Raw genomic sequence first — 24,065 nt, 5'->3', positions numbered from 1 at the left:
CTGTGCTGAAAGATAGTACGAAGCAGCAGGTAATACTGTGGGGTGTGAAGTTGCGTTGAAACTGCTCATGACATCAGAAGCGGGCATTGTGTATTCAAAGCAGCACAAGCAGAGGTTGTGCAATTGTACCTGCTGAGGTGTGGTAAGGCTATGGAGTTTGGGTGGACCTTCCTTTGGGAAAGGCTGTGTGAAGCACTAGGGACTAAATAGGGTGATAACTTGTGTTGGGAGGGGCTGTGGGTCAGAAGAGGACACTGTGGTGATGGGCCTGTTAAGGCCAGTTTGGCAGGGACAATAGGCCCTTGGGGAAGGAGAAGTTGTGCTGAGGGTTGTGAAATCATCAACAAGCATTATGGAAGAGGACTGACAATTTCTCAATCTGTGTGGCCCTGAGCAGCAGTAGGGCATCCTCTTCAAGGACTCTGAAACTAGAGCTTTTCAGTGACAGGAGTAGGAAACAAAACATCAGTGCAAGAGGCAAGGCGTAATTTTGTACATAGAGTTCTTACTTTCTTTGTATCGTGAGACTGGCTGAAGAAAGGAGAAGTAGTAAAAAAACATTTCCAGAGCCACAACAGCGACAGGTTCTGTACAAAGCGGGAAGGGGGAAGTGGTTCAAACCTGTGTGACCACACACAGCCAGCTAGCTGTTTCCCCAAGAGAGTGATTGGCTGGCTGTCGGATGTCACAGTGAAAAGACCGTGGCTTTTTAAACAGTGTCTAACTAGCCCAGCACCACAGCATGACACAAGGATTTTATCTGCACCATATGTCACAGAATTCAGGTGACAATTTTCCCCAGCAGATCCATACCAGACGGCTGCTGCAAATCAGTCACTGAAATTCCAAGGAACCCACAATAAGGTGAGAAATTCCTGGATGGTATCTTTGCCATTGCACTATGTCTAATGCTTTCTGTCATGCTTTTGGAGAGATGGTGAGGGGAAGGGAGGAGAAAAAAAAAACAACGGAGGAAAGGAGATCAAACATTTTCTTCTCCTGCTGGTTAGAAATTCATGATAGGTAAGAAATTGTGTTGATCATTTTCAAGATAAGGAGAGCTTTATTCTGGGGACACTTTTCCAGGAACAAGTGCTACTGAATTGCTCTAAATACACCTCTGTAATGTAAGATGTCATTATTCTGAGACTTAGCATTAGCAGTTTTGGTCTTAGATGATCACTTAAGATTAGCCAAGAAAATACAACAGTATAACTTTCTGTCCGTAGTCTAAAAAGTCTTTGTGGTGTCAAGGTTGTTCAGACTGACATCTGCCACAAGAACTACATGGTACTCAGCATGCAAATCAGAGGGAGGATGTTTCATCTCAGGGGAGAAAAAGACCACCTAGTCTCAGTCTGCTGCTCTTTGATGCAAGCTTTCACTAATTAGTTTCATTAAGGAAGTAGACTCATGTCTTGAATGTGTCTTGGAAACAACAAGAAATCAGTCTTTCCAAGGTCATACAATAAATAAATGAGAACTGTGGGTGACATTTTTGGTATTTTTTCCACAGTCTACAAAAGTCAGAGGAGGATTTCTTCACTTCCATTGCAGCGGAAGGCAAAATTATTGATGTTTTGTCATTTATCCCCAGCGTGTCCATTACGACCACAGCTGTACCTGGCAGTCTTTATGCATGCATGACCAATGGCAGAGGGCCATGTCATTCAACATTAGGAAATATGCTTGACAAGCTTAAGTTAGACAGCTAATCACCTGGCATTGCCTGAATGCCCAGTGGAGAGAGACGAACTTCTGGAGGATGGGGTCAATTGCCTTTGGGAGATGACTGCAGCAGGGAGGCACAATAGCCACTTACCTAAAATGGGCACCTGGTCAGAAGGCTGGAGTGGGCTTAGACAGAGCTTAAGTGACACTCAAATGTTCATGTCCTCCTCTAATCAATAGGAAGTTTTCTTCGGGTTACACAGATAGCTTATGGCAGAGGACAGTGCTGCTTTGGGTCTTCTGAAGGCTAGGAAGCCACTCGGCCACAGGGTCTTCCTTTCTCCTCACAGCAGACTTGCTTCACAGAATTAGAAGCTGCTTCGGCTGCTTTCTACTGTGAATCAAGGTCTGATAATTTGCTGCCACACCAAAAGCAGCTAGTGAGGAAGTAAACAAAGTCATAAGGCTTTCAATTTGCCTGCTACAGATGTTCAGGGAAGAGGGAGCCTCACTAGTGATGTTGGTCAGGCAGTATGCTGCTCTCCCCAGATAAGGAAAGAGAAGGTGAGCTTGAACTCAGGGATGTTCCTGTTGTGAAACTGTGCTACAACAGAGATTCTATGCATTCTGAAGGAGATGATGTTTTTTGTTTTCTGTAGTCCCTTTCAGTATGTACTAAAACTCTTTCTTTAGAGAACACTGGTATCCGAAGTCTTAATGTTAGAAGCACTCGAGGTCCCATAACAGCTGAAGATGGAACCGTCCAGCTTCCTATGAGTATGGTGCAGTGCCAGAAGCTCCCTGGTTTCAGTCAACCCTAAAGGTTTCACACCCTGCAAGCCCTGGTGAAGTTAAGGGTGGAATTCACCCCAGCTAACTTCAGCTGTCTGCACACCAACCCTCTCGCTGAAGCTGGCACTCTGCAACGCATCTGCAGTCTGCAAAGACAGGCAGGTGACTGCACGCTTACCTACGACACCCATCTTAGGACAAAATACGTTACCGTTGGAGGTGCTCATAAACCTCCATTAATTCAAATGGCAGCTTTAAAGGCAACGTTAAATGAGATGTTTGCATTTTTAATGGTGAAAGCTAGGTGTGACAGTCCCAGCTGGATTCCCAGCCAAGCACTGCTGGCATACATGCCTTCCATGGACTAATGCAGCAAGATTGTCTCCACTGCCCCAGGCCATCAGCCGGGTGAGGAAATCACCTGTATCATGCATTTCTCTTGCCTCTGTCCATGTAGCACTGAAGACAGTGTGTCTGGCGTGCTGAGATGAAACGATAATTATTAAATCTCTCACATTCTGTGTGTTTATGGGAGTTTGTGTCCATGTATGCCACAGCATTTTATGAAGAGAGAACAGACTATTCATGCTGGTTAGACTGTTCAATGACTCACATCTTCCAAGCTCTCCCTGTTTTGACTGGTTCCTCTCTTTTTTTTTAACTGTCTCCTGCCATCTCTCATGACACTTCTCAAACTTCCCATGTCAAAATTAATAGCTGGTGGGGAGAGAGGAAAAAAGCCATGGTGTTCAACCTCGACAGACAAAAAAAAATGTATGAAATCTATTTTTTGACCTTTTTTTTTTTTCAAGATACTCATTCAGCTCCCAGTATCATGGGGTAAGAATTAGGGTGAGCTGCCTTAGGGAATGGAATGAAAGAACTATTTGAGCCATAATTTCAGTGCCCTGTGAGGGTCATACATTTTGTCCCACATATGTTTCTTGCAGTTCCTCTCTGAGAAGGAAGTCAGTAAGCGCTGAGTCTGTCAGACTGAATTGTTCGTTGTCCATACGTAGGGGTCAGGAGAAAAAACCACCCACATTAAATTACACTTTATGAAAGCAGAAATCAGTCATCAACATAAAAACCTACCAGCTATTTTGAGTACTCTCTATCATGTATGCTGGGCAGATGCATAGGACAAAACTCCCATCAGCTTTCATGCTGATTAAACTGGTATGCTAATTGCCTAGAACTTGCACACACTTTTGACAAGATTTGTCTTACCTAATACTAGCTACATGAAGCAAAGACAATCATCCCAGAGTTGTTAACACTGGGCTCTCTTTTTATTCAGACAAGAGGTACTTTGCAGACACGATTAATCCAAGATATAATTGCTTTAAGATATTTGTTTCCCAATACTGACTGCAAAAAGGGCCCTCAAGAAATAAATTTTTAAAAGGGAGAAATTTACTGCAATCTAACTTTTCCTAGATGTCATACAGAATTTGCTCTTAGATACATTACTTCGAACAATGCCTCAAAGCTCTGAGCTCCAAGTCAGAACCCAGCAATCCCTCACTAAATCAAGCTCTGGCTACAAAGGGCTGGAACAAATTCAGAAACACCACCAGGTCACCATGAAGGAAAGTCCCACTAGAGTTACCACCACTCTCCTTTCTGTTTACAGGTCTGTCTGAAATCCCTCATTATGAGTACTTCAGCTACATCAATCTTCCTTCCGACTGCTACCATCCAGGTTCCTGGGACTAATCAGAGCGGGACTGAGGGAAAGACAGAAGCATCCTATGCTGTCCTCAAGTTCATGGAGAGCTTCTGCCTCATCAGCGCTGCCTTTGGGATGGTGGGAAATGGCATGGTCCTGTGGTACCTTGGCTTCCGCATTCGGAGAAACCACTTCACTGTCTACATCCTGAACCTGGCCGCTGCCGACTTTGGGTATCTCCTCTGCATCGCCATTGAGACAGTTCAGTACCTGATGCAGTTCAATGTAGGGGTGCAGTTTGGGATATTCCTCTTCCTGGATCTTTTCATGTATGGCACCGGCTTGTATCTTCTGACCACCATCAGCATTGAGAGGTGCCTCTCTGTCCTTTGTCCAATCTGGTGCCGAAGCCACCGCCCAAAGCACTTGTCCGCCATCATCTCTGGCCTGCTCTGGGGTCTCTCCCTGCTGCTGAACACGCTTGGGTACATTCTGTGCACCATTCGCCCCTCTGCCAGGAGCTGCCACCTCCTGCTCATCACCATCGGAGCCTTGGACTTCCTCTTCTGCACACCCCTCATGCTGCTCTTCAGCCTGACACTCTTCCTTAGAGTCAAGTGCAGCTCCCAGCACCTCCGAACAGGCAGACTCTTCACCGTCATCATGCTCACTGTCCTCTTCTTCCTCATTTTTGCTGTGCCTCTGAGTGTCCTGATCCTTTTTGACTTCTTGGGCTACAAATTTCTCTACTCCCCGGAGATCGGCTTTGTGCTGTCCTGTGTGAACAGCACTCTCAACCCCGTCATTTACTTCCTTGTGGGGAGCTACCGGGATCGCAGAATCAAGTTCACCCTCAGGCTGGCATTCCAGAGGGCCTTTGAAGATTCAGCAGATGACAAAGATGAACGGGAAACCCGTGACACAGTAACTATGTCCTCCTAATACCCTGCTGTGCCTAGCACAGTGACACTGGTCTGGAGCTGAGCGCAAATAGTTTACAGACCTGAAGAAGTCTGAGGTATTGGGGAAGGTTTATCTCACCTAATATTCAGTATCTTCACTGTAGATCTTTTAAGCTCCATCTGTGTTTGGTGAAAACACACAAGCACCTGGACCACAGAATTTATCTGACCTGTATTAGGACCACATTGAAATGCCTATTTCTTTTCAGTGGCCATTAAATGATTTCAATGTGGTAAGGTGAAACGTCTTGGAGTCTGCAATTCATCAAAGGAATCCCACTTCGAATTTGCAGCTCACTCAATAAATCTCTGGCTTTCAGAGCACAACAATATCTAATTCATAAATTCTCAGTCGCTTTTTACTCAGATCTCTGAAGATGAAATGGGAACCAATCCTCCTCCTGTTGAAATCAGCCACAAAACTCCTGGAAGGAGAGTCTACCTATCTCACTTAATTTTAAGTACCTGTATCTCAGCAACACACACAACCTTTTGCAGCTCACAGAGTGCACGACTCTTCACTTTGTAATGTGAGCATTTCAAATAGTGAAATGATTCATGCCCTAGAAGTTCCTTTCTTCTATTAACTAGGGAGGTTTCCATACCATAGAGTTGTGATATAGTAGAAAAGCGCGGCAACCCCTACCAACTTGCCTTACAACTTTATACACTGAGTTGCATGCTCCCCTTTCTTGTGTTTCAGAGAAATACAGGCTGGAGCTGCATATTATTTTAGCTTCCTCCAGTCCAGGACAGTGTATCTGCATCTAACTACAACATGCATTGGGTTGTTAGTTCTTCTCATAAGAAGAATAGATGCTAAGAACCCATGGCTTCTAACATCTCCTCTGCCAATAGAAATAAACCCGAGGAGAGGGAAAAAATAGGAAATCGAAGAAAGGTAAATAAATACCACAATTTGCAACAAATTAGTCTCCAGACCCAATCCCATGAGACGCAAGATGTGATTATCTGAAGTGTTGTACTATCAGACTACATAACCTTTACTCTTTCAACCTAAACTGATAGAAAAGGGAAACAGAGGTAATTTTCTTTGAGAAACCTTACAGATTTCCTCTTCATACCTTCATCTGCAAATATTTTTGTAAAGGGAAGCTGCATTCTTCTATTGCATATTATGTTTTTTCTGTTCATTTGTCTTTTTATTAATTTTGAAATGCTACACTTTAAAAAATAGTGGTTCACCCTAACGTCTGTAGTTGCTTTTTGCTTCTTGTTTACAGTTCCTGAAAGCCGAAATTTGATTTCCATTTGTACTATTCTTTCTTTAATTTTTAATGCTATTGTTCTGTGATGTACATATAGTTGATTCAGATTAGGTCTATGTCATCAATTGTTTTTGCTAAAGCTTTTTTCTTTTACCTTCTACTGCTGAGGGGAAGAGAGCATTCATTTATCAGAAAACATGTTAAAAATGTTTTCCTTGTAATACCTGTAATGATTTTATCATTGCAAGAACTGAAACATTTCTGTTATTAAAAAAAACCTGAAAAGTCTTTTTTTTAAAGGGAAAACAAATTGCATTTAAAAACATTATTGTGCTTAGAAGAAGCTATCAAATGAAAAAAAAACGTACGGAATATAAACTGTGAAAAATTTTCCATCCTGACAGTTTGTCCTTAAATGTACCCATCACGAAGACATGCGACATTTGATGCAAACACATTTTACACATCACATTAACGTACACTTTACATCCAACCTTGGGCATTTAAAAAGTGATGCCTGCATATAAGCCACCATCATAGACGCCCTACATCATCCCTGGTAAAAGACAGGCATTCTCAGGGGTGGCACCTGCCAGATATTTGCAGTGTGTCTCCTGTGGTCCAAAAGTCATCAGTGATAGGTTCTGCAAGGAGATGGGAATCATTTGCAGGGTTTTCCTCCCTGACCTAACACCAAGATAGTCAGCCCAGCCTGCCAGGGAGAATGTCCTCAGCATCTGAACTAAATTGTCCTCTGAATTGCTCGGTATCTCTCTGGAAGGATGCCAGGTCATCCAGAAGATCAGCAGTCACGCATGAGAAGGGTACATTCCTCAGGAACCACCAGCACCCTGAAAAAAAGCCCACATTTCTGCTTCCCTGGGAACAGCTGAAAGGAGACAGGCAACCCAGGCCTGAAGTGTTGAGTGTGCTCCTCAGCGTGGTCCATGTGCCAGCTGCAAGGGATGGTGTCACCTGTTCCCCAGGACAGCAAACCTAACTCCACTCCTCCGAGGAGTCCCTAGACACCAGAGTCTGAAATAATCTTTATTTTCTCATTGATTTCAGCAGAAGGCACACACATTACTGTTAGTATTTCTGCGGTGTAGTTGAGGCCTGGAGGAAGGGATGTGTATGGCCATATGGATGATTCAGAAGGGTCCTGTTTTCACTACATGCAGGAGAGGGAAAGACTGTCTGGTCCCTTGATTCGGTTCTCTTTCCCAAGCCTCTGTCCCCCAGTAGTTATCCCCACCCTCCCCTTCCAGCAGCTACCCCATTCTCCATTCCAAGAACTTCTACAACAACCAGCCCACTTCTCTCCCTCACCCAAGCCTACCTCACACACACCTCAAAGGAGCAGACTCCCCCTTGGATCCCTCCCCAGTATCAGCTGCCAAATTCCTTTTTTCGCACCTTTCATGGAGATGTGTCTTCATGCCACAGGAAGGAAGGGGCAGCAGCTAGTAAGAGAAGGCTACATCCCCTCTGGAAGAGGAGAGTGAAGGTCAGCTAACTGGGGGCAGAAGGAGGGGTGAGCACCTCTAGACAGCTATCTTTTGTGCTATTTAGCTGTTGCACCAGCTCATAGCCAAGGGGTGTCTTACAACCCACAGAGCAATGCGGGATCAAGCACAAAGCAGAGCAGAGCAGGCACAACAGTGCAAACGGCTTTGGCAAGCCTTGATGGTGAGACCTGAGACATGTTGTAGACACCTTACTTTAGGCTCTACAGGTCACACTTTAAAAGCTTACCTGTTGAAAACATTGTCACCCATTCCTACCCAGGCCAGAAGAAGGCAGCACATCAAAGCAAGTGTCCATAGGCAAGAAGCTGTAGAAAAAGGACTTAGTCCGATCCAAAGCGCTGTTTAATTTGAACTAAGAGAGGTGACAAAGTCAGGTAATACAACATCACAAAATTCATATCAGGTCTGCTCCTTTGAGCAGACTCAACTGACAGAGCAGACTCAACAGACTACAACTCCTGACTGCAGAGGCAGAGAAAAACCCTTGCTTCTTCACAGTGTGACACCTGATGACCGAGGGACATTTGTCCCCCTGGAGCCAACCCGCCTATTTCAAAACTTGCACAGCCACTTTGTTAAAAGTCCTTTTTCTCCATCCGCTTTATAAGTGGCACACAGCAAGTTTATCTCCTGTCTGCAGTATTTCTGTCAATTGCCACGAATTAGGGTTCCTGCCAGGAATTAGGTTCCTGCTGAAGCTCAGCCTTTTAAAGTATTTTCTTTCTCTGGGGTCAGAGGTGAGCCATGAGTCATCAAGGAGCTGTAACAGCCCTGTGCAGTTCAGAGAGGCTCTGCCTGTCAGCAGGAGAAAGAAATAGGCACCTTTTTACACATACTGTGAAAGAAGGGCTCAGAAGAGCTCTGGGGTGGAAGGTGAGGGCTGGTCAAGTCCAGAAAGGATTGCTGATGCCTAGCACTCAGGAGATGAAGGCCTCATTGTCTGATCTGTCTCCCTCACTCCAGGCACACTGGACAAGCCATTTCTCTTCTTCTTGGGGTCTGGGCAGGGTTTGGGATAAGGAATTGCACAGGAAGTTAATTTTGAAGCAAACATTGGGAAAAGGGATACTTTCCCTCAGACTAATCCAGTCTGAACCAAGTCTGATTTTTCAAGAAAGACAAAACAAAATCGAATACCATTCCTCTGAGAACTCCCCACAATCTCTGCTAACAACTCATTTATACATCCCTAGCACAACAGCACTTGGACCCAGTACAAATGCACAAGGAGCCTCTCACAGATGCAAGCAACATCCCAGAGCATTGCCAGCAATGGAGTCCCTGGCAGGTGATTTTCTCCCCACCTACTGTAGGACCAACCAGAAAAGCAGAGCAGAAATGTGAAATTGCCTTACAACATAAAAGAAATCCATTCTCATCTGCTGCTGACTTCATCCCATCGTTCCCTGTGGGAAACCATATAATTTGAGACAGAACAGCACTGTCTCATGACCCTGAAGGATCAGCGCATCCTGTGCCTCCCTTCTCTGTTCTCAGGAGGTAAGTTGTTTTCACACATCCAGCTGCAAAAGATCCTGGAAAACAGCAACCGCAAACTGGCATTCGCAAAGCCACGAATCCAAAGCTGATTGGCTCTAGTAACTGTTGTATTAGTATATAAGGTATTCACTTGAGCTATAAAATGATTCTGATCGAGCACGAGATTGGGGTCCGTGAAGTCATTCACCAGTTCCCCTCTGCGCAGTGAAAATGCTCCTTCCTGACAGCACCTGCTTCAGTACATCACAGAAGACACAAACTGAATCTGCAGACTGAAACATCTTCCCCATCATTTCCACAGCAAGTGTTTCCCAGAGGATCCAATGGAATATATCAGAAACCAAGAGAAAGACACTCTAGAGCTGATGCCAGATCCCAGCTTCTCGGAGAGCTGAATTCAGCTGCAGAAGGCAGAAGGTAAGCGTTTTGAGAACTGGGTTCAGAAATGCCTCAGCATCCACACGTTCTGCAGTGTCCTTTCTCTCCACTGTGCCATTTTCCAGTCCTTTCTCACAGACATACATGCACACACAGTCACTAGGTAGTCACACCCTCCCCATCTCCTACTGCTCTGTCTGTAAGCAGCAATGTTTTCCTCTGCTTCATTTTCTTTACTCTGTTGAATGGTCTCATTCTTTTTCCTTCTGCATGGATGCCACAGTTACTGGATCTCCATCTCTCCAAATTTCTGCATGAATTTGCCCTCTCCTCAACATTTTGCATCTTGCTAGCTGTTATCTACATAGATAGTAACCATGCCTGTCCCTTTAAAGCTATCATCTGTCCCAAGCCACAAAGCTGCTATGTCCTCTTAAATTTCTCCCTTTCCTTGCACAATCACCTTTTGAAATGGAGAGAGAAAGTAAAAGAGAGGAAGAATATAAATATCCCTTCAACCACTGGCCCCTAGATCCTAGGGATGGCAGGAAAAGTGAATATATGAGTCTAATTTAGGGCTATACCAAGCCATGTTCCTAGCCCCATATGTTCACCCCAAATTCAAATGCACTTTTTTTTATTTAGACTCCTCCGTGGTAAAGCATGAGAACTGTCTTTGTGGCTAGCTTACTTTGCTTACTGTCACTCTCTTTGGACACCAAGTTTAATAAACAGCACTTTAAAATGGCTCTGCCTGGGCTTTGTTTCCTTTTTTCTCTCAGCCATCACTCTAGAGACAACATTTCAGCTCCTTTTTCATTAACTTTCTCACTTCTAAAGCCATTGCACAGCTCACATTGTCAAAAATGCCTTCTCAAAACTAATTTCAAACCCAATTGTTTTTGACGCTAAAGCATAACAGCTGTCTCCCTTCACCCCCCAACTTTTATTCTTTCAAAAAAACCCAGAAATCAGCTGTTCAAAGAGAAACACGGAAGCAAGCATGCCCACAATGTCCTGGAGGCTGGGAGATCTGCGTGGGAGCTCTGCTCCTCTGCTCATGTGCTCCTCCCCAGGTGTCTGCCTGGGTACTGCCCCTGCGGCCCACCAGAAGGAACCTGCCCAAACCACCCTGGCCACAAACCAAAAGCCTTCTCTTAAAAATAGGGAGGGTCACAGAGATGCAGAGTAGGGTTTTGTGGGGGAAAAAATGAACAAAGGGGTGAGATTTTTGGGGAGATGGTAGTGCAGACGAGCTTCAGAAGCAGCTGAGAAAGACACGCACTGCACAGTCCTGCACAGTAGAGGAGTCTCTGGGAGACTTGGCAGCAAAGGTGTTACCTGGCTGCAGGTTCAGACTAGGTTTTTCAGACCCTCTCTCCTGGCATCTGCTTCAAATCCCTGTGGGCGTCCCATGAAGCCCTGGCCAGAAGAAATCTAAAACATCTTTTCGGGGAATCACAGGGGGAGGGACAAGGTGTTGGAGGACACAGACAGGATTAGTGCTGGTCAAGGACATTCTCTTTCCTGAATGTATCTTTATGCAGAATTTATTTATCCTCATTTTTACTCATTCACGCACCTTCAAAAAGTACTTGCATAGCAACAAAGGAACCTTTTCTCTCTCCTTCACCCCCAGCTCAGGCACCTGGGGATGCTCCCTGAGTGAGCACATCTCAAACAGTGTGACACATCCCTGCAGTAAAGCTGACTGGTTGCAGAAATTCCAGTGAATTCAGGGAATTAAGCCAAGGAAAGAGCCAGGCCACGGCTGTTTCATGGGCTCTTGGACACTCCACGTAGCGTCTGCCATGTCAGACTTAATCCTCAATGCCATTCACCTTGTTTGTTTCTCTAAGAGAACGAACGGATGTCATCAGAGACTAAAATTAAAATACTAATACTATTTAAGATGTCAAAATTACCCCAAACGTCCAAGTACAGATGCTATTATTCTGGGGTTTTTTCAGGTTAGTAACGTTGTGCTACATCTTCCCTGACAGTGAACTGGACAGGGATTTGGAAGGTTTAGAAAACAAGGCAGAAAACTTTACGGCATCCAAACAGAAAACACAACTTTGTCAAGAAGATGAGCTAAGGAAAGAAGTGAAGCAGTCGTGGTAGGGAAAGGTGATTTTTCATTGTATTAAACTCACTAAACTTCGCAAATTTCAGGTTAAACACATTCTGAGAGCAGTTCCTCTGAGCACAATCTCCCACCTTCCATTTTTGTTTTACCCTTCAGAGGCTTTCCATAGCACAACAAACCCTTTCGCCCTCTTGGGTTATTCCTTATAGGGCAGAAGATTAAAAAACCACAAAAAAAAAAGCTACTGGTGTTTGCAGAAAGAAAACCTCTGGGTACAGCAAGTGGTGACCAGCTAAAAATGTGCTGGGTTTGGTAGATGCACTGAGGAGAACATCAGGCAGGGAGGGAGTGATAAGAATGTAGATCCCTTCTAGCTGATATTGCTCTGTCTATGTTTTAGATGCTAGTAAGGAGGGGAAGATTGAGAAAAATCAGGAGCGAAAATAAACAAATTGGGAAATCCGATATGAAGATGGCCTCACATGTATCTGCATTGCTAAAACACGTTGCTCCACACAGCATTACAGAATAGGCTCTTGGGCTGGGGGACTCCACACCTCATCCTTTGAAAGATGACACAGAAAAGAGGAATAGGAGGATAGAAACCAGGGAGAAAAGTGGCGACCGTATCTAACACCAGGGACACAGTGTAAACAGGCTGCTGGCGATGAACAGAGAGGGAGCATACAGGCTGACTTCAGGTAAAGGTTGAGGGGAAGGGTGATGAAGGGAAATAAAGAAATAAATAAGCTTAGACAATGCTTATGAAGACTTAGGTAATGCTAGTCTAGCTCAGCTCGGCAAATTCCTTAGCTTGGCAAATTCCTTAGCTTGGCAAATTCCTTAGCTCCGTGAATTTTGTATCTGTTTGAGTGATAAGGCTGGAAAGAAGAGCTACAGAACAAGAAGTCTCCACATCAAGCCAGCCGTAGCCAGCTCTGTAGTTTGGGTAAAGGCCAAGAAGTAACTGAGCCTGCGTGAAGTTAAAAGGTTACTAGCGGTGACGAAGAGGAGTCACCTATCTTCATCCCCACGACCCCTGACGGCCACCACAAGGAGGCACCGCGCAAGCGCAGTCGAGAGGAGTTTATGGAAATGACTTCTTGGAACTAATTTTAATACGAAGCAGGAAAGGTTATGCATATGTATATGTGTATATGAATATGCAAAATAGAACTGTATCAGTTATAGATGGCTTGGCGATATCAGCGCGCACGTCTTTGGTGGTGTAACCCCCGTGCGCCCGGCGCGGAGTAAAACACACCTACTTTACAATCGGAGGATTGTGGAGTCTCATCTTTTCCGCAAGTCAAGGGTAAGAACGAAGGAGTGAAACAATTAACAACAATATTTCAATTACAACATGTGAAAATTACCTCAAGAAACGGGCTGCCCTTCCTTCCGGACCGGCACCTCGGCAGTTTCTCCAGCTCGGCGCCTCGCCTCCCGCAGTCTCTCCTCACGGAGTTTCCAGGCGGCGGCAAAGATGGCGCCATCGAGGGCAGACAGCGTCCCACAGGAGAGGGAGCAGGGCCAGGAACGCCCCAAATCCGTGAAGTACCACAAATTGTGATCTTTTGTGTGTGTGTGTGTGTGTGTGTGCTGGGTGCCCACAGGGCGGGCTGCAGGGTGCTCTGTGAGGGGGGCTGAGGGGCGGGGGGGGCCAGTGCCAGAAGGCTCCAGAAGGTTCCAGAAGGTTCCGGATGGTTCCAGCCGGCTCCATGGCAGCCCCAGCCCAGCCCTTCAGGGGAGCAGCTGTGGAAACACCTCTGAGAAGGGGCAGAAAGCGCCGGAGGGGCAGAGCAGGAGGGAAAATTGGTGCGAAGCAGCGGGGAGAGGGGTGAAGGCAGAGGAGGAGAGGGGCGCAGGGGCCGCTGCGCAGCCATGTTGGCTGGCAGGAGCACCCAGCCCGGAGCAGGGGAAAATGGAGGAGGGGGAAGGGCTGTGTGGAGGAGATGGAGGGAAGGAGCGAAGTGGGGTGGGAGTTGGGGGGGAGGTCTTATTTGAATTGCCTCTCACTACCCAAATCTATTTTAATTGCCAATAAATTGATTTTTTCACAGAATCACAGAATGGTCGGGGTTGGCAGCAACATTTGGGGTCACCCAGCCCAACTGCCTGCCCAAGCAGGGTCACCCAGAGCAGGCTGCACAGCACCGCGGCCAGGTGGGGCTTGAAGATCTCCAGAGAAGGAGACTCCACAGCCTCCCTGGGCAGCCTGGGCCAGGGCTCCGTCACCCTCAGAGGGAACAAATTCTTCCTCATGTTCAGCTGGAGCTTCCTCTGCTTCAGTTTGTGCCCGTTGCCCCTTGTCCTGGCACTGGGCACCACTGGAAAGAGTCTGGCCCCTTCCTCCTGACACCCACCCTGCAGATATTTATAAGCATTTCTAAGGTCCCCTCTCAGCCTTCTCTTCTTCAGGCTGAAGTCTTGTCTGTTTTGCCCATGCCAGTGGTTGGTAAGACATCTCCTGCGTGGAGGGGAGCTTGGGACGCGTTTCTCCACTGGTTTTAAAAAGAACCGAGGAATCCTGAGGGTCGGCCATGACACACCGATCCCTGCACCTCAAACCTGTCTCCATCAGAGGAAAGGACTCATGACAGATCTTTCCTGGCTGGGGTTTCTCTCCCCATTTCTCCCCTTTCTCTCCCATCCTTCAAGAGGGAAGAGCAACTTTCCCGCGCCCGGGTCTCTGCTTTTCTGGTAATGTCTGTCCCTAACCAGGTCCCAGCTTGGAGCTGCCGCATCCCGGTGTGGGGGGGGTAAAACAGGGACCGAGACCACCACCACGGGGGGCTTCCAGTGAAAGATGCGTAAATGGAATGGGTGGGAACCAGATCTGTAAAAACCATAAGCTAAGGTGCGTTATTAGTTATTGAAAAATAAATAAAATCCTTCTTCTCAGCTCCTGGGCCTGAACCGGGTACGGTAGGGAGTTGCCGTGGGGCTAAGGCAGAGGAGTTCCACAAGCTCAATGGCTTTCACTCACGATTTTCCCCGTGTGAATGCTTGCTGATTTACGGCCGGTCACTTGGAAGTCTAGTATTTCCCAGCTGCACCATGGGTGGAATTTGTCCCCTTGGGCTCTCTTGGGACCTTTTTCAAAGAGGCTGTCTTTGCATCACCGCAAACCGAAGGAGGAATAAGTTCATGATGTCAAATTTCTTCTGAACAAAAACCAAGTTTTAGGGCACTCTGATGCTCATGACTTCGAATCTTCTCTGAATACAGGAAACAACTAATAGAAAGAAATTTTGCAAGATAAGCAGTATCGAAAACATCCCTTCTCACTGACAGATATTCCTATTTTGTGTAGGGTATATTTGTTTGATTGATATTCGTTTCTGTCCTGGTAATTATATGAATATTAGCACCTACTTAATTGTTTTGTTTCTATTTGTTCTCTGCTTTTAATTGATGTTTTTTGTGGATATTTGTCAATATGATTTTCTCTGTCTTAAGATACAGGTTGTGATCTCAGTCCATTATGCCTAGTCTGGAGCTTTCTTAAGCTGTGTTTCCACCACAGCTGTGCAATATATGCATACATTTTATGGCAAGTTCCTGGAAAAAAGGAGGGATCTGAGAAGAACCAGGAATACTCATTGCACAATGTGTGGTAGAGGAAATAATACTTGAATTCCTGCCAAAGACAGCACTAAGTATAAGGCAAAGCATAATGAAATAAACAAAGGGGAAAATGAAGACAGCGCACGGGGACTGGACCAGATAAATAATTTTTTGTTTAAGACACAGGAAGAACCTTCAAGCCAGTGTGTGCTGAAAAAGGACAGAAAAGCCGAGTTTGTTTTAGAGCAGCTAATTCCAGCTCTTAGTCCGGTTTTTCACAGCTGCGCTTGCTCTTTGCTGGGTGAGCAACACTTTCTCCAGTGATTCCAGAGGGAGCAGGACCAGCCCCTGTGTGATTCGCCCAACTACACATGAGGGTTTAGCACTCTGGGGATATTCTTCTTCACCTGTCCTGCCCAAGCAAATCCTTTGTCATGCAAACACTTTATACTGTCCCTGTTCCCCAATTCTACCTGTACCTCAGCCATGCTGGCAGCTCTTTGGTCTGCATCCCAAGGTACGTGTTCGTGTGCCATCTTTACCGTACCAACACTTGTCTATTCTGTGCTTAGCAAGCTCCGGGGCTTAGGTACTCCTCCTGTGCCATTCACGGTAGACATTTACACCTGTGTAAACACTCCGGCTGTTGTTCACGGCTTCTTGAGGCTGCTACCGGCCCATGAAAGAGCAGAGCTTTCATGGGAGCTGTATTATGTGAAAGTGAACTTCAGCAAGGTCCAGAGGTACTGCTTATACCTACAAATCCTCCCTCCGTTATGTCCTAAGACTATCATAAGAAACAGCAATACTTCTATTGTTAAGGTATTTTACTTTTCCCTTCTATTGCTGAAGAAAACTTCAGTTAGAAATAAAATAGAGTATTTGGGGTGGGAGGGGTTCCTGCAGTGCCAGGTGACCCCGCTACAAACACAGAGATCCTGTAAACACAGTCGGTGGAGCTGAGAGCGTAACTAGGTCAGGGGAGAAGACAGTGGGGAGGCATCATGGTTTTAGTGAAACCTCTCCTGAAACAGTATTGTAATCAACCATCAAAAGTTCTCCAAACCTTGTTCACTAACATGAAACGGCTTCGGTGAAAGTGCTGCCCTGTAAAAAGAAAAACAAACAAAAAAGAAAGGCTGTGACTGCCTGTTATTTATCTGAATGTTCTAATCAGAACATGTTCCCTTCTTTCTCTGATTTAGACCTAGCTTCAAAAAAGCAGATTTAGATCCCCCAAAAGACTCATTCACTAACCAAAGGGAGGAAGAGTTCATTAGGTTGGGTCCAGGGCATGGGGGCCCTCTTTCCCCTTGGGCTGCCTGGGGAGGTCGGCATCTCCAGCCCCTTCTGACCCCCCGTGTCCCGCTGCCTGAGCCCTCCCCACTCCCACCAGCACCTGGTTTTCGCACAGTTGGTAGCTGAGGTAGCTGCAGCAAAACCCATCTCTGCTGGGAGCAGCCTCCCATGGGCTCCACATTGCACGGGAGCCCTCCAGGCTTGGCCTCAAGTCCTGGGTAGGGACATGTTGGTATGCAGGGTCCACACCTGGCTGACATCCAGGGTCACTCCTCCTCCCCTGCCGTGCCGGGGATGAGGAGAGGCATCAGCCCCGAGGAGAGACAAGGACGCTGTCCCCATCACAGTCCCAGGCAGTGGAGACACGTCACCAGCCCAGCCTCTTGTGCCTCCGCTCTGGCCCACGGGAGCAGCCCCGGCCTCCCTCCCCTTGCCGGCAGGGATTCAATCAGCCGTCTCCGCAGCCTCCACGGGCAGGCAGCTCCCCTCCTTGCACACAATTTTCACTTTGAACACTCAGGGCAGGGTAGCTGCCATGGAGCCATGGAACCGGTGCTGCTGGTAGCTCCCCAACAGGAGGTAAATTAATGGGTTAATGCTGCTTTTTGCAGCCGGCAGCAAGGACGGTGAACTTATCCCAAGTTCATCATGTTCGATGAACAAGCCTTCCAAAATTTGCTCGACAGCTTTGTCCCACCGTGCGAGGGGCTTCTGGCTTTCACTGTGTGTACCTGGCGCTGCACCAGGAGACCCTCCATGTTGGGAAGTCACCAGTGTGTGGACACGCAACAGCAGAAGGGCTTCACCCGCTGCCTCTGATGAACACCCCAGGCACGTCACCTTAGAGATTGCGTCTGCGGGTTACACAGGGCTGCAAATGGGATTTTGTCTGCAAGATTCTTGTCTCACCGAACCTCATCCGTCAGCACCACAGAGACAGCTCACTTTTCTCTGTATTTCTTGCTCTGTCTCTCTTTCTCTCTTTCTTTCTCTCTCTTTCTCTCTCTCTTTCTTTCTCTCTCTTTCTCTCTCTCTCTCTTTCTCTCTTTCATTCTCTCTCAGTTTCCTTCTTTCTTTCTTTCTTTCTCTTTCTTTCTCATTCTTCAAATTGTAATTTTGCCCTATATGTCATATTCTCTACTCCACTAATACCCCAATCACTCACCAGGACCCATTGGCTTGCCCAATTTTGCAATCTTTTTTGAAGAGCCCTGACTTCTTGAACAGCAGAGATGCCCAGACCTCACCCAGGGCCTACATCAAGCAAGAGATCGCCCAAAACACCACGAAACTTATCTGCTGAGCCAAAGGAGCCAGAGTTTATTAACAGTGGCGAGAGCAATGAGGGTCATTGCAGTGGGGAGTACAGCCCAGGCACAGGCACCGAGCCCGGCTGAGCAGTGCTGCGCCGGGTCTGTGCCACAAACCCCCACGCTGAGCTGCAGAGTTGTTCCCCACCCCGGGAGCAGGCAGGCACTGAGCGCATGGGGACCGCCATCCTTCTGGCTGTCTGCGAGACCCCACATCTCCAGGCATCCCCGACAGCAGTGCCTTATACAGTGGTCTCCACCACAGTGCCCTCGGGCACACGGCTCTCCTCCTCGCTCACCACTTTCTCTTCAAACACTCGGCGGAAGGCGAGTTTCACCGAGCCTTGGAACCGGCGCTGCCGACAGCTCCCCACCAGAAAGTAAATGACTGGATTGATGCCGCAGTCCAGCAATGCCAGCAGAAAAGATGTCTTTTCAGGAAGCAATTCGTGTGAGCTTGGAAGGTTGAGGAAAACCTCTACACTGAAAGGAATACCGAGGGCAAAGAAGAAGATCACGTTGAGAAGGACAGCAACATAGAGTTTCCCTGGATGTCGTCTCTGTGAGCCATGTCGGAGTTTGATGAACAGGGACAGGTTGGAAATCAATATCATTGACGAGAAAATCATGGAAATTGCAATGGCTACACCTGCAAATATTGTCTCATAGCTCTCAGCAAAGTTAATGCTGAGATACAAAGAGGAAACAAAAAATCCAGCGAGAGCCCAGAGCACCCCACTCACAATGCCTGATAAGTGCTTTGGGCGGTGGCAGCGATACCAGATTGGGAAGATGACGGAGATACACCGCTCCACACTGATTGCTGTCAGGAGACCCAGGCTGCTAAGGTCAAAGAAGTGGCAGAGAACTTCAACTACAAATACAAACTCTACACAGGAAGAAATAAAAGAATATGAAGAACAGGTTGTTGTTAAGCTCAAAATTACTGACATGAGCAGAAAAAACAGGACGAGCAGAGAGAAGTCAGCAACAGCTAGATTTAGGATGTAGACAGTGAAAGGGTTCCGTTTCATGTGGAAGCCCAGGAACCATATGACTCTCCCATTCCCCACAAGTCCACAGACAGAAATCCCCATACAGATGCCTGCAAAGACCATCAAATCGTGAGGTAGGCTTAAGCATTCGTATTCGATATTTTCCCCATAGCCCACATATCCAGCAGTCGTGTAGTTCAAAGAGAGGTCTGTTGTGTTGGTCTCCTCCATGGTGAATGACCCTGCTCCGGGTGGCTGCCTTCTCCCTCTCCCACCACCTCCTAGGACAGATGAGGAATGAGAAGGAAATGAAGGGCATCAGTGCTCCCAGCACTCGCCGTCTCTCCCCACAGCCCCATGCCAGCCCCAGGCTGCACCAGAAACGACCCCGTCCCCTGCCGTGCCCAGGACAGGCTCCCACCCCTCCAGCCCTGTCCATGGACAGGAGGCATCTCCCACCCGCACATCCCTGGCCTCCTACCTCCTGGTGCTCCTCGGAACAGTACTGCTGCAGGAGCCCCAGCACACAGGGTCTACAAAAGGCCAGGCTTGCTAGGAGAAAGGGGCTGGTGGTGGCTGCTGTGGCCACCCCACTCTGCTTTGGCCTCATCTCTCATGCCTGAGGAGCAGAGCTTTGCCCAGAGATCATGTCCTGTGGTCAGGAGTGTCCCCTCACAATCTCATCACATCGGTGACAGCTTCCCCTCACATGTCCTGTGGATGGTGATCTTGTCAGCAGGAGCTAGCCACATCACTCCCTTCATCTCCTGCCCCTAGTGTTTCACTAGGAGGTGCTGATCTGTTACGATCCTGTTAAGAAAGGTACTCAGATTCCATAAAGTATCATTTTAAATGCCATTTTCTAGATCCAAAACTATGAAAAATGAGAAGACAGCACAGATAGTCTTCTGTCCCTTCAGGTGCTGGGAATCCCGGATCTTGCAGCATCAAACAGATCTCTGATCAGGGCAGATCCTCTCCATGGAAAGGTTACCCCATTATTGTCATTAGAGTTATTACAGGATTTTCCTTAAAAAAGAAAAAAACTCATTCTACTGTCAAACAAAAAGGATGTTCTCATGAGAACCGTCGCAGCAGTCTTAGATAAAGGCAAGGACAGGCAGGTGGTGTAATTGCCAGCAAGCAGTGGGAGCTGCCTGCAGGCTCTTCTCTTACTGTCTACCAGACAGGTTTATCCCATGGCCAAGGGAGATGCACAGCATGGCACAACGCAGTATGGCACGGCACAGGCCTGGGACTACTCAGGTTGAGCGTTTTGTGGATCACTAGCTCCCTGATGTGTGATGGTCTTCTGGTCAGGATCTTTACACTCCTGTCCTCCAGCTTCAGCTCGCCGTGCCAGGGTCTTCTGGGTGTTGCTGTGTGAAGCTGGTGGTGGAAGACTTCCCCTGGCTCTCTGCTGTTCCTTCGCTGTCCATATGGCTGTATCACCAAGGGGATGGCGGGGGAGAGATTTGGCAGGGCAAGAGGAAAGCAGAAAGATGAGAATGAGTGAGATGAGTCAGGGACCATCAACAACAGGGATGAACCAGCAGAAACCCCTCGGAAGACCCTGACAGTCCCGTGGCCTTAATATTCCTTCTTCTTCCCATCATTCCTCAGGTGCAAAACCACTCTTGGTCATGACCATCCCTTCCCCTAACCCCCAGGCTTCATCATACACCTGCTCCCTGCTGTGGGATACCAACAGCATCCCCTCAACGGCAGCCGGTGAGGCAGAGCACAGGCCTTGTCTCAGCTTGCTGTGTGAAACCACAAGTATTCAGATACAGAACAGCACGAGGGCTTTGCCCACTGCCTGTAATCACATCCCCAACATGCACGTGTCTCCTCTGAGGTTACGTTTTGTGGGGTACACAGTGCTGCAAATGTGCTTTTATCTGCAAGTGGTTCCTGTTACACAATCTCATTCTTTCGCATCACAGGGACTGGCATTCTTGTGGCTTATTTTCTCTCCCTCCTTCATGTGTTTTCCATCTTTTGAATACCTCTTCTTGGCAGTTATTGCCTGTGTTTGTCATCCACAAGACTGATGTCCTCCAAGGATTTCCTTTTGATTTCATGTGGTGAACGCACGGTAATGAACAAGGTCCACAGTCTCTCCAGGGGGTCCAGCCTGGAATTGGGGCCAGTGATAGACTTGAAACAAGGCTAAAGCATAGGCTCAGGGTCCATCTATGAGAGGAGAATGGAGACAAGTCTTCAGACAGGCGCAACCCCTGCATTGCTCCAGCAAAGCCTGGTTGGCCAGACCTGACCTAACTGGAGCCCCTGGTCCCATGGGTAGGGGATGAACGGATGAGGTCAGGGCAAGTAAGGCCTGCTGTTGCCCTCAGGACCCTGGAAGAGAGAATCAGAGTCCCTCACATGGACAGTGGAGTGTGCTATGTTGTTCAGTCATTCTGCACCTGCACTGTGAAAAACATTTCCCTTGACCGATTTCTTCTATGGCTTCGTGGCACCAAATTTCTCACAAGCATTATGTTCCAACACACCCTTCATACACTTCCCACTTTGTACATGAACCAGCCAGCCAGCATTGTCCCTTATTGGCACGGTGCTCCTCTCTCTTCCTTCACCTCCAGGCAGAATACATTGCTTGCCCTTGGCTTTGTTGGGGCTTTCTCTTATGGTTTTGGGGCTACAGCTACTTGCAGTCTCTGTATGGGGGCAAAGTGCCCCCAGGGAAAGCAGGAGGAAGTCCTAGACCACGAGGTACACACAGCAAAAGCCAGAACCTCCTCTCCTGGTGAGACAAAGCTGGAGGACAGCAGGAGAAGACAAAGGGGGTCACATGGTCAGCGACTGCTGACAAGATCACCATCCACAAGACATGTGAGGGGAAGCTGTCACCGCTGTGATGAGATTGTGAGGGGACACTCCTGACCACGAGGCGTGATCTCTGGGCAAAGCTCTGCTCCTGTGGCACAAGGGACAAGGCCAAAGCAGAGTGGGGTGGCCACAGCAGCCACCACCAGCCCCTTTCTCCTAGCAAGCCTGGCCTTTTGTAGACCCTGTGTGCTGGGGCTCCTGCAGCAGTACTGTTCCGAGGAGCACCAGGAGGTAGGAGGCCAGGGATGTGCGGGTGGGAGATGCCTCCTGTCCATGGACAGGGCTGGAGGGGTGGGAGCCTGTCCTGGGCACAGCAGGCAACTATCAGATGGTTTAAGCACTGCAAATTTTCTCATTGTCTCTTTATTCCCATGGCTTTCCAACCTTTCACTGTTCATCAAACTCCAATGTGTCTCGCAGAGACAACACCCAGGGGTGCTCTATGTTGCTGTCCTGCTCAGTACGATCTTCCTGTTCATCTCTGGGTTTCCTCCCAGTGTGGCAATTTTCCTTCATCCTATTGATTCAAACCTGGTTTACCTTGATATTTTTTTACCTGCTGGCTTCACTGAACTGCAGCATCAACTCATTCATTTACTTTCTGGTGGGGGGCTGGTGGCAGCGCCGGTTCCAAGGCTTGGTGAAAGTTGCCTTCCACTGAATGTTTGAAGAGAAAGCTGTGAACAAGGAGAGCAATGTGCCTGGGGGCACTGCGATGGAGACCACTCTGTAAGCTGCTGCTGGTGAGGAGGTTTGGAGATGTGGAGCCTTGCAGACAGCCAGAAGGACGGAGGCATGGGGGCTCGTGGCACAAACTCGGTGCAGCATTGCCAGGCTCGGTGCCTGTGCATGGGCTGTACTCCCCACTGCAATAACCCTCATTGCTCTGGCCCCTGTGAATAAACTCTGGCTCCTTTGGCTCAGCAGACAAGTTTTGTGGTGTTCTGAGGGATCTCTTGCCTGGGGAAAGTCTGATACGTTAGGCCCTGGGTGAGGTCTGGGCATCTCTGTTGTCCAAGCAAGGAAGGACTCTTCAAAAAGGATTGCAAAAATGGGCAAACCGAGGGGGTCGTGCAGGTGTCTCGCCGGCACCGCTGCACCCGTGCTGGAGATCAGCGAGGAGTGGAGGTGGTTGCTGCCGTGGGAAGCAGCCGTGTGGCTCGTCCACAGGGCATCGCAGCCCCTTCCTCACCCTGGGTCCCTCGCCACGGAGACACAGCGACGTGCCTCGACACCCTGATGGGAGGTGGAGGGTGAGGATTCTCAGCAGAGCCACTTGCTCCTGGAAGCCGAGCAGGACACCCTCGTGAAGAGAGGCTAGCTGGCAGCTCTAACCCCCGCTGAAATCCCCCTCCCAGCCCAGCTGAGCCCCTCTGCTTCTCCGGGGCTGTGCGGACCCCCCTGCGCAGGAGCCCCAGGCCCCGCTGCTCACCCACACGCGGGCTCGGGGGGCTGCGGGGACACATCCAGCGCGGGGACACATCCAGCGCGGGGCCAGCGCTGATTTCACAAATGTGATGCCTCTAGATGGCAGGAGAGGAGTACGGATTGCACAGAGCATCCTCGATCAGCATCCTCAATCGTCTCTAAAGGGCGGGTCAGCAGAGCCAGCCTTGCACCTCCAGCTGATGGAAAGAGAAGCAAACCAACATCAGGTTGGGCTGCAGAGCTGGGGAAGAAACAAGACCGTTCTCTTAAAGTGAGAATTTGTCACACTGTTTAATTCCAGGTTAAATCGTTCTGAGAAAAACATGGGTTCGATAGTGCCAGCGGACTACGCGTGGCACGTCCCTGGTGCTCATGTTCTTGCCAAGAAGTTCACACAAGGTGCTGCTTTCCGGCCGTGCTCTGGGGGAACACAGCTCATTGCAACAGACTACGGCTGGCTGTCGAGACGTCGCATCCTGGAGGTTGTCACCTCTCTGCTGTGGTGCCTCAGGGAGTGGACAGCACAGTAAGCATCCCTGTGAGGGGACAAGAAATCTTCTCCAGCCCTGCTCTTATCAGTCCCCACAGGAAAACCAGGAATGGATTTTAAGACGTGTTTCACTTTTCAATATCCCCACAAAAGTTTTGTCCACAGGGACAAAAGCATCGCAAAGGAGGTTTCAGACTCTTGCCTTACTTCAGCCAAGGCTATGGCACCTTGTCCTCCAAACTTGGAAGAGGAGATGAGGAGAGCTACGTTGCCAGAAAAGGCACCGAATTTGCAAAGG

General features: G+C 48.1%; 2 protein-coding genes across 2 annotated transcripts; one reads left to right on the top strand and one right to left on the bottom strand.

Annotated features, from left to right (window-relative positions):
- Positions 1 to 744: 744 nt before the first annotated feature.
- Positions 745 to 6,576, top strand: LOC104333324 (proto-oncogene Mas). Its single transcript, XM_075425944.1, has 2 exons — positions 745 to 864; positions 4,100 to 6,576. Exon 2 carries the CDS (start codon positions 4,121 to 4,123, stop codon positions 5,075 to 5,077), a length of 957 nt encoding a protein of 318 aa, XP_075282059.1. The 5' UTR covers positions 745 to 864; positions 4,100 to 4,120; the 3' UTR covers positions 5,078 to 6,576.
- An 11,667-nt stretch (positions 6,577 to 18,243) lies between these two features.
- Positions 18,244 to 19,513, bottom strand: LOC104333385 (mas-related G-protein coupled receptor member D). Its single transcript, XM_075427113.1, has 2 exons — positions 19,478 to 19,513; positions 18,244 to 19,277 (listed from the first exon to the last, which is right to left on the bottom strand). The coding sequence occupies exon 2, from the start codon at positions 19,225 to 19,227 to the stop codon at positions 18,244 to 18,246; it is 984 nt and encodes a 327-aa protein (XP_075283228.1). The 5' UTR covers positions 19,228 to 19,277; positions 19,478 to 19,513.
- Between the last annotated feature and the right edge of the window lie 4,552 nt (positions 19,514 to 24,065).

The sequence above is a fragment of the Opisthocomus hoazin genome, chromosome 7 (genome assembly GCF_030867145.1).
Source record: "Opisthocomus hoazin isolate bOpiHoa1 chromosome 7, bOpiHoa1.hap1, whole genome shotgun sequence".
In the NCBI taxonomy this organism is placed as follows: Eukaryota; Metazoa; Chordata; class Aves; order Opisthocomiformes; family Opisthocomidae; genus Opisthocomus; species Opisthocomus hoazin.
This window is presented reverse-complemented; position numbering and strand designations above follow the sequence as displayed.

Excerpts from the sequence above, each read along its gene's own strand:
- LOC104333385 (XM_075427113.1), bottom strand. The coding sequence starts at position 19,227 with ATGGAGGAGACCAACACAACAGACCTCTCTTTGAACTACACGACTGCT.
- LOC104333324 (XM_075425944.1), top strand. The coding sequence starts at position 4,121 with ATGAGTACTTCAGCTACATCAATCTTCCTTCCGACTGCTACCATCCAG.